General features: G+C 51.3%; 1 protein-coding gene across 5 annotated transcripts in view; it reads left to right on the forward strand.

Annotated features, from left to right (window-relative positions):
• Positions 1 to 10,384, forward strand: part of CUNH1orf226 (chromosome unknown C1orf226 homolog) — a 112,804-nt gene that overhangs the window by 73,267 nt on the left and 29,153 nt on the right. For all 5 annotated transcript variants that reach the window (XM_027767489.1, XM_027767500.1, XM_027767504.1 and 2 more), the window contains 2 exons: positions 6,601 to 6,767; positions 8,250 to 8,426. In XM_027767489.1, coding sequence (XP_027623290.1) covers positions 6,601 to 6,767; positions 8,250 to 8,426 — 344 coding nt within the window. The remainder of the gene's footprint in view (positions 1 to 6,600; positions 6,768 to 8,249; positions 8,427 to 10,384) is intronic.

The following is a 10,384-nucleotide window of genomic DNA, read 5'->3' on the forward strand; positions in this document are numbered from 1 at the left end:
TTTCCCTCGCAGGCCTGCATTTCTCCCCTCCCTGTTCTTTCTACTGTTCCCTACCCTGAGGGAGATTTATCTTTTGTATCTCTTGGCAGCAGCTGCCCCTGGACAGTCTCTGGGGCTCGAGCCAGGTGGGGCCCTCCTCCTGTGGCCTTGCCTTGTCTTGCCCCAGCTGTTTCCCTGACTCCTCCTGCAGAGGGTTTCCCGGGAGAGTGCCATTCCCTAGGAGGCGTCTATCCTCCCACGCTGCACAGTCCAACACGTACAAGAGCTCGGAGCTCTTTCGAACAGTATGGCTTTTGGAAAATAAAACTTAAAAAAAAAGTTTTCTGTGTGGTGAAAGCACCTAAAATCTACTCCCTGCACAAATCCCTAATATGATACGACACTGCGAACAAGAACCCTTGCGTTGTTCGTTTGGCTCCTTCGCCTGCTTCTCTGCAGCTTTGCATCCTGTGACTGTATGTCCCCATTTCCTTCTTGCACCTCTCCCCTAGTAACCACTGTTTCAGTCTCTCTATGTATTTGACTGTTTTTTAAGATTCCATATATAAGTGAAAACAGCGAAAGAGTAACTGAGACATGGATATGTTAAGCTGCTTGAGTCTCATTACCATTTAGCCATGTGGGTCACAACACGGTATCATGCACCTTAAATACGTGGTGTACGCAGTAGCAGATCCAGGCCCAGCGCCCGTGCCACCAGTGGGAGAGCCTACTGCTTAACTGCTGAGGCCACGTGGGAGGCCAGGTTCGGTTCCCTGCTCAGCCTAAACAGGCCTGGTGCCATGGCATTGCCTACGGCCCTCGTGCTGGATGGCAGGCTGGGGCAGGAGGACACAGCATGGTGAGACCCTATCAGGGATGCCTGTTTCTCTCTCTCTAGCATGTGCTCACAAGCACTCTCTCTCTCACACACATATATTCTCATTTTTTAAAAAAAATCAAATAAGATAAGGCAAACTCTCACCATCTAGACAGTGAGCCATGGACCGAGAACTGTTTGTTATGTGCCTGTTACATGTGCCAGCCGTGGGCACCTTGCCCGTTCGAAGAGGTGCATGTGCCCTCCCCTACTGTCTTTTCTGCTCCCCACCCCTCTCCTTCCAGCTCGCAGCCCACCACTGCCCGACTCTCGTTTCCTCTCATCTGTTAGCCCCTTCGTTTCAGTCTCTTCCTTCCTTCAGCCGATAGCCAAGTCTCCCGTGGGCCAGCTCAAGTCAGGTGCTGGGGCACTGACTAAGACAAGGAACTCACGTTCAGAGCAGGGTGGGAGTTGTGAGCAAACACCCAGGGTTTGCATCTTGCAACCTCCCCAGGCGTGCTGGGCACACATGTGCCATACTCTGAGCCAGCTGGGACTAGAGGTGGACTGTGGCGTGAAGACACTGTTGGGGTGCCCCCCCCCCATCAAAGACATTAGTAAACTTGAAAAAGTAGAGATTGTTTTTGAGAGTGTGAAGGCAATGAGAAAATAAGCGGATGGGACTCCTGTGGGGAGGCAGTGGTATCGCCGTCCAAGGCAACCCTGGGTCCAGTCCTCCCGCTCCTAGCCTAGCTCCCACCTTACCAGCTGTGTGCCCTGGTTTTGTATCTACCAAGTGGGGATAAGAGCGCCCACATCTCTGGGTGGTTATGGTGATCAACTAGTTAATACATGTAAAATCTTTAGTGCCTGGAGCATAGGAAGTGCTAGTTAAGTTTACATGGTTACTTTTGCAGGCTCAAGGCCAGAAATGGCCATTTCGAGCACTTTGGGACTCAGCTCCTAACCCTGTATTCTGTTGTCTGTACCAGTGCCTGACAAAACCTGATTCTGCATCAGTCCAGCCATACTTACTCACCTTGGCCCTGCGATGCTGAACAGCCCTGGAGAAAACCACCATCCACAGACTGCTTACACGTTTGTGGCCTCCACATTCGGCCTGGGCTGCTTCGCCATGCAGCAGGATTGCTTGTCCCAGCTTCTGTCTCAGTGGACAGTGGTCTTGTTCTGTTTAAAACGAACCCTTTCACCTGCCTTTGCATCTTCCCCCGAGTTCACTTCTTCAGGAACCTTGAGCTAGCTGTTACCTCATACTCCTGCGCCTTCACCCGAGTCCTCTACTATGCTGGCTCCCCCTTCTGCAGATAGATAAGTCCAAGTCTCCCCTTTCTTAAAACGGAATCCGGCCTTCCTTTCCCTGCATCTCCCCCAGTTTATGACCTTTCGTCTGTCCCCTCCTTTGTAGTTGAGCTTCTTACAAGACCCTTCCTTACTCAGTCTACTTCCTTATTTTCTTCCCACTCTTGCCACGAGCTCTCCAACCACCCACGATCCAGTGTCAGCCGCAACCTTGTAGCCCTTCCTGAAACTACCAGTCTGGGTGGCCTGCCTTGCAGCCCTTCCTGAAACTACCAGTCTGGGTGGCCCAAGACTCAGAGCTTGTCTGTGCTCCTCCCTGGGATGAAGTGCATGCCTTCCACGGCTTCTGGGGCACCCCAGGCTCCATGCTCTTGCTGGTGTTGCTCTGCTAGCTGCTTTTCAGCATCCATTTCAGGCTTCTCTTCTACCCACCTGTTAAATGTAGGAATTTCTCCTGGACCTTCCCCTGGTGTTTTTTTCTGACCTCCCATGTTTTCAACTAATGCTTTTCTCCAGACCAGACCATTTTCCTGAACATTCCTTTCAGGCACATGTTAGTTTACTTGAGCTGCCGTAACAAAATGCCAGACTGGCTCAAACAACACACATTCTTTTCTCATGGTTCTGGAGGCCATGGAGCCCCAGGTCAAGGTGCAGCCAGCGTGGTTCCTGGGGAGGATTCTTCCTGGTTTGCAGACAGCCACTTTCTCACTGTCTTCGCCTGGTGGGGAGAGAGCTCTCTTGTGCCTCCTCTTGCAATGGCACTAATCCCATCATGGGAACCACTCCCTCGTGACCTAATTACCTTCCAAAGGCCCGTCTCCAAAACCATCGCACATCACATTGGGCTTGGGGTTTCAACAGACAGATTTGGAGGGACACAAGCTTGTCTGTGATGTATATCTCCACTCCACCGTTACACAGACTCTTACCATTTTGATAGGAATAAAACTGAACTGTGGGCCAGAAAGTGATGCAGCGATAATACAACTGCTCCCATATGGGAAAGGTCCTGGGTTCACATCCTAGGGCCTCCGTGAGCATGTTGGGCATGTGTGTAAGGCTGTCATCCAGGCTGGCTGGGATTGGGGGAATTGCAGTGTGAGGCTTTTGTTAAGTATCTCTTTCTGTGTGTATGTGTGTGTGTATTTCTCAGAAGAAATAGATGAATGAATTTTTTTTTTAAATCTGAACTTATCCCTTTATCCACAATCCTGTTCCTCCTGAATTTTTCCTATTAGGATGCCAGTCTTCACTCAGTCACTTAAATCAGAAACCTAAAAACTCACCTACACATATGCCACCCCCAATACCACAGTCTTAATTTCTGTCCCCTGCAGATCTTTCAAATCTGTCCCCTTTCCACTCGGGTAGCTTAAGCCTTCATATTGTCATCTAGGGTATTGTTTTGTCTTGTCCCTTCTGGATCCATTTTTCATACCATTGCTAGGACAATATTTTTTTTCTTTTCTTTCTTTCTTTCTTTATTTATTTTGCTATGGGCATGTGTGCTCACCAGAGACAGATACAGAGAGAGAGAGCGAGAAGAAAGTGAGAAAGTACCCCCTCCAGGTGGGATGGCCATTCTGCGATCTGTTCCCCTCCAGTCTTCTCTTGGGACATTGGGCATACACACACATACACCCAGCATGATTTTCATAGTCACCAGGTCTGAGACTCGAACCGCACAGCCAGTCATGTGGGATTTAGCACCTTAACCTCCACACCACCCCTGGCCCTAGGCTGAATTTTTTTTTTAATTTTATTTATTTATTTATAGGGGGAGAGAGAGAGAGAAAGCGAGAAAGCAAGCTGCTAGGTTCAGGACTTGAACCACAGTCAGCCATGTGGGAATCCAGCAACCCTAACTATCACACCACCTGCCAGTCCCCTAGGGTGAAATTTTAGAGAATAAAAATCTTTTGGTATCACTTGCTTTCCGGTCTGTGGGATAAAATCCCGACTCTTCCTGGTCAGGTCCTCCCTAAACAGGAACCCTTTGCTGTGGATTTCTGCCCTCTGCCTTTGTATCGGCCATGCCTGTGGCCTGGAATGCCTTCTGTGGCCCGCCCCTGCCCTACGCCCACCCACTTCTCCCCTGCTTTCCCTGGTCCTCTTCCTTCCGCTGTTGCTTCTTCCTCTGGACAGGCCTCTGTGAGCCCTGCTGCATCGTGTCCCTCGCTGCAGTCCTGCACCTTGGCTGTCTCCCTTGGGGGTGCCGCGCACACGACCTCAGGTTGCAGCTGTGCGTATGCCTGTTTCCTCACCTGCAGGAAAAGTGCCGAACACAGAGTTCGCTTATTCGTCTCTATGCTCTGTGTCCCACACGTTTCTGTCCTATGCGAAGCGCTCACTAACTGCTTATGGAGGGAGTGAATGGAGTCAGCACGTGGCTGACAGCTTACAGTACCAGTTAGAGTGTCGGGCAGGAGTGTTTTGAGTGAGCAGTTAGAAAGCAGCACTGACCTCACCCCTGATCTCGCTCCTACCTCTCTCTCCCAGTTTGGAAGCTCGGAGGACCCATCCTCCGAGTTCCCTGGGTGTGCAGAGGTTGGCCTCTTGATGCTGGGGAGGCTGTAGATACGATCCCTCTGTTATCTGATAGAACAGGAAGGCCCTTGGCTGTGGGTCCCTCTAGTATTGTCCTGTCTGATCTGCTCGTGGGTGCACAGTGTCACTGTGGCTCCCCCCAGGGGGCACTTTCTGTCTCCCCCAGCTTTGCCCCTCCCAGTTCTCACAGATCTGTTACCACACTGGTCCACACTCCAGAGCTTTACCAACTGGACGGGACTCCAAGGGTGATGACCTCAGTGCCCGCCGGGCAGCAGGAAGTCTCAGAAAGCAGTCCAGGGTGTGAGCACAGGGACTCCACTCACAGACAGTGCCTGAGCAGTTTTTTTGTTTTGTTTTGTTTTGTTTTGTTTTTTTTGTTCTGGAGATTTTTAAGTTTATTTTGATTGTGGTGAGTGTGTGTGTGTGTGTGTGTGTGTGTGTGTGTGTGGTTTTTAGACGGGGTCTTGCACTTCGATCCTCCTGCCTCAGGCTCCCAAGTAGCTGGGACTCCAGGCACGTGCCACTGCAGCTGTTTTTCATCACTGTCCTGGAAGCACAGCTAGACCTGAGAGGTTTTCGATTTCACCCAGGCTCCCAACGGGGCCATGTCCTCCATGTCTGGGGCTTCTCTGTTCATGAAATAGTCAGGAACAGGGAATGAAGGAAAATAAGAAGCCAGAGGGTTTCTACGCACTGGGTTGAGCAATATGCTGTACATGTGATCAAAGACATGGGCCCCGTCTTCGATGAGAGGAAAGAGGTGGGAAGGGGAAAACCAGATGAGGATGCCATGGAGAAGCAACCAACAGCCACCACGGTCTGTCTGCTCTGGCCCTGCCGCCTCCCAGGCCTCTCCCTGGCCTCTGCTCAGGGTGGGAGGATCAGAACAGCCCTGAGGGCCGGGCCCTGATGTTGTCCTAGGATCAGACCCCCAAGCTCCCTCCCCTTACCGCTCCATCATAGAACCCTACTGTCCATCTAACTGAACCTCTGGAAGGGATTTGCTCCTGTCCGGCAGCTCACTGGGGCCTGCTGGGATCGATCTCCCCAACACCTCTGGACTTCCAGGATGGGCTCTTCCTTTGCTGTTCCTTCCTGAGTGGGGTCATGTGGAGATGACTGTCACCCCTTATTTCAAGAGCCCCACATCCTGTCAACGTAAGCATGCCATCCTGGCAAAGCTGTCATGTCTGGGCTAGAGGAAACAAGCCCTTTGTTTATGGACTTTTAAAATATATTAAAGGAGGGACCAGCAGTTAATGTAATGGCTATGTCGCTGGACTCCCATGTAGTCGACCATGGTTCGAGTCCCGGACCCAGTGGCTTAAACTCACACCAGATGCGTGTCCATATGAAGGAGAGGGGATTGTGGTGTGGCCATCCCCCCTGGGGGGTGATTTCTCGTTTTCTATCTCTCTGTCTCTCTCTGTCTTTCTGGCAAATGCACACGTCCTATAGCAAAAATCTCTCCAAAAAACAAGTAAATAAATATTAAGGGGACCAGCAGATGGTGTTAGTTATGTCCCTGGACTCCCATGTAGTCCATTGCAATTCAAGTCTTCAACTGGCAGCTTAAAACTCATGCTGGGTGCATGTGCATGCATGCCCAAAATCCCAAGAGGAGAATGGAGGAGAAGGGATTGTGGCATGGTCATCCCCCCGGGGGACGATTTCCTGCTTTCTCTCTCTCTCTGTCTATGGAAAAAATCTCTCATAAAAATAAATAAATAAATAAATAAATAAATAAATAAAAGGTATTAAGAAGGGAGCCTCTTAGGGTGGAAGTTTCCCTGAGTAGACTTGAGTGATAAGTGTGAGGATGTCATGGAACCAATAGTGACCCGGGCTTGACAAAACTAAATGCTCCAAGTATTCAGGAAGGAGGACGTCAGTCAACCTTGGTGTCCCCCTCCCTGTTGTCCTCGCAGGCCGCCAGCTCACGGGAGCCGAGAGGGTCTCCACAGCCACCGCGGAGGAGACCGACATTGATGCTGTGGACGTCCCGCTTCCAGGGGCTGATGTCCTGGAGTTCAGCCGAGGTGTGACCGACCTGGACGCCGTAGGGAAGGAAGGAGGTTCCCACGCAGACATCAAGGTAGGTAGGAGGTGACCCTTTCGGGTGATCTGCACCTGTGTGTGCCTGCTGCCCCCCAGAGCATCCTGTGTCACAGCTTCAGGATCGGGTTGTCTTAGTCAGCTCTGGCCCCTGCCAGCTCAGTCGCATGGTGAGGCCCTCCACAGCCCCAGAGGTGCCAGCCCGCCCTCCCTGGTGTCTGCGGTTCAGGTCCTGAGTGCCGAGGCTGGTCACCGCTGAGTGTCTGCGGTTCAGGTCCTGAGTGCCGGGGCTGGTCACCGCTGAGCATCTGCGGCTCAGGTCCTAAGTGCCAGGGCTGGTCACCGCTGAGTGGATGCGCAGAGCTCGTTCCTCCTGGGCACTGGCCCTGGGACCTCGCCAGTCTTTGGTCCCCTTCTCCTTGACATCCTCTGCCCTTAACAGCACCTCATCTCTGCACAGTATTCGTGATATTCATTTAAGGCTCATTCTGGGGTGCCCTTCATGGCCCCTGTGGCTTAGCTAAAGGGGCAGAGTCAGTCCTGGCCCGCACCTATAGCTAGTGATCAGGTGCTTTGACACTTGCATGGAGTAGCCCTCCCGAGTCTGGAAATGGCCCCTCAGGTGCTGGAAACTGAGAAGCTGCCTCAAGGGGGCATTATTGCCTCCAGCCCGACATCTGACAGGTGAGATGATGAGGCTGCAAGAGTTCCTAATATGATTCAAATTTAGAAGCTAAGCACTTGAGGCCAAATTCCAACCTACAGACAAAACCTAGTTAAAACAAAAAACAGGGAAATTACTGACACTGGTGTGCCTGTTCACAATGAAATGGCCCCCCTTTCTCCATCACTCCCGTGACTTCCCTCGGGTGGACACTGCTGGGCCAGTTTCTCAGGAGAAGGACCCTGCCCATGGGGTCTCCACATCACAGAAGCCATGTCCACTGAGACAGTAGGTGGGGGGAGGGTCCTATATGACCTTTAGATGCTTTAAATCCTCTCTGGATGCCTCATAATACCTAATATAATGCAAATGCTATGTAAATCATTGTACTCTAATTTTTTTTTGTTTGCATTATTTATTATTGTCATATTTTGGCTTTGTTTTGAGTTTGCTATAGGACACATGCGCTGACTGGAGAGAGACAGAGGACAGAGAGAGGAAGTGAAAAATTTCCCCCAGAGAGGATGGCCACGCCGCAATCCCTGCTCCATTCTCTTCTTGGGATTTTGGGCATGTACATACATGCGCCTGGCATGATGTTCATGCCACTGGGTCCAGGACTCGAACCGTGAAGTTGGCTATGTGAGATCCAGCTGCTTTAACTTCCACCCCGCCAACTGGCCCTATTTTATTTATTTATCTTTTGGAAATACTTTTGCTCTGTGGTTGACTGAATCCATCCACAGGTGCAGAACCCAATCCATCCAAAGGTGCAGAACCCACATCTTTGGGGACCGACCTGACATTACCAAGAGGCCTCCTGCTGTGATTCACGCCCTGTGTCCTCTTCTCCTGCAGATTCCTCCCCACTCCCAGGAGCCCATGCCCATGGCCTCTCCCAGGATGCTGCTGCCGTCCTCCTCGCAGATGCCTGGCCTGGGCCCGGGGACACCACTGTCCAACCACCACCAGATGCAGCTTCTCCAGCAGCTCCTCCGGCAGCAGCAGCAGCAGACGCAAGTGGCTGTGGCCCAGGTTCTCCTCAGCCTCCTCCCTACCTCGCAGGCTCCACTCTCATGGGCTTGATGCGCCTTCCCCAGGGTGCTCAGGGCAGGTTCAAAACCTAGGGAGCCACAAGGAACCGCTCACGCTACTGGACCATTGCTTGTCGGGCGTGGGGGGCTGGGGGTGGGTGACGCAGTTTGAGGGGAAGGAAACCTTTTGCTTCCCCATGTGTCCCCCGCTCTGAGGTGGGCTTGGCTGGCTTGGCTGGATGTCATTGGAAAGTGACTTGAACTTATCAAGTGATCCCCCCCTCCTTCCCACCTTATTCTCCTGATGTTCAGGCTGGGAAGGGATGCCTTCAGAGTCAGGACAGGTGTGACTTGGTACCACTCTTAAAGTAGGAGTTGGTGCCAAACACCTCTGCAGACTGCTCCCCTGGCATCCCAGCCTCCATCTCCCCTGGCATCCCAGGCTCCAGACCTCCATTTGTGATCTCCTGGTTCAGTGGTATTTGATACATACTGACCTTGGCCTCCACTCTCATGGGATTCAATGTGCAGGAATTGAGGTTTATGTGAGCCACGATGAGAAGTGCTGGCCTAGATCTCAGAATCAGGGTGCCGTGTGCACCCCTGAGAGGTGCTGGGCTGCCCCACAGGGGAGGGAGGAGTTGGCCTCCCCGACTGCTTTTAGCAGGGGCTCCTTGGTTGCTTTCTCTGGAGGACACTGTAGCCCACACCTTCCTTGGGACGTAGGGTGTGAGCTTCATCTCTAATGCACGGCGAGGTCACATTTATTCATAATAAGAGTCAGACAGGTCATAGTCTGAGTGACCAGATGAGATCATTGGGAGTGTGACACCATCAGGATCTGCAGGAGTCAGTGGGAGGACTGGAAGAGCAGCTCTGTGTGTCGGCATCCTCGGTCCAGTGACCCAACTGACGCAGGTCTTCTGTGCTCTAGAATGGCAGAGCGGGCTTCTCTGGGGACACGTGGTGATCCCTGCTGTATCTTCTGCTTACTCTTCTCTTGGATCTTGGATGGAGTAAATCACCCAGGCAGAGCTGTTCATTCCAGGTGTCCTCCTAGAGGAAGCTTCCAGCAGCCTGTTCATGACAGGATCTGCTGCAACCTGGGTCTTCAAAGACCTTCCTGGACCTGAGCCTATGCCACATAGATGATTTTTGCGACCTGGTTTTGGGAGAGTAGAATCAGTGGGAGCCCAGTTACTTTCAAGTTATTGGAACCTTTTTTTTAAAAAAAAATTCTCACCGTGAAAGGATGTGCAGTGATGTTGGAATGATTGGTGGATATTCCCAAAAGGTAAAGGAGAGGCAGGAATGTCATTAACGCCTTCTTATATTTAAAGAAACCATTCATCTTTGTCACTTAACTGGCATGGCAGTCTGAGAATCCCCTCTTCCTTGGTGTGATGCCTGACGGGGAACACAAAGCTCAAGCACTCCAGCACCTTCTGTCCTTTCCAGAAATTTCCCATCAAATACAAATAAATCCCTTCTCCAACCATAATACTTTCCTCTTTCAGCGTATCAATTGCCAAGTAATTATTATTTATCTAAGAATGGCTTGCTGAATATGCATAATATGATATTATCAGAAGGCATTTGAATATGAAGTCAGAGCTAAAATACTAATGAGAAACTATTTGCAGTTGGATCTTCAACACTACGAGTGTGTCGTATGGTGGAAGGAAGCATTCAGATTGCGAAGCAAGAGACCCGTGGCTTATCCCTGGTCTACTGCAGTTGGGATGAAGCCCTGGGAGTACCTTTGTGGCTTGGAATCAAGCCTCTGTGTCAACAGGACATCCCTGGCCTAGCCCACTTTAGCTGGCTCTCTCCTAGAAGACAGTAAATCTAGGAGAAGAGAAGGATGTGGTGTTTGGAATTCGCTTCATGAGCCTCTCTTAGTTCCAGTCCTTGGGCCTCCTCGGCCCCTCACTCCTGCTGAGCATGGCGGACTCTGAT

Source organism: Tupaia chinensis, unplaced genomic scaffold (assembly GCF_000334495.1).
Source record: "Tupaia chinensis unplaced genomic scaffold, TupChi_1.0 Scaffold000070_1, whole genome shotgun sequence".
Lineage (NCBI taxonomy): Eukaryota > Metazoa > Chordata > Mammalia > Scandentia > Tupaiidae > Tupaia > Tupaia belangeri.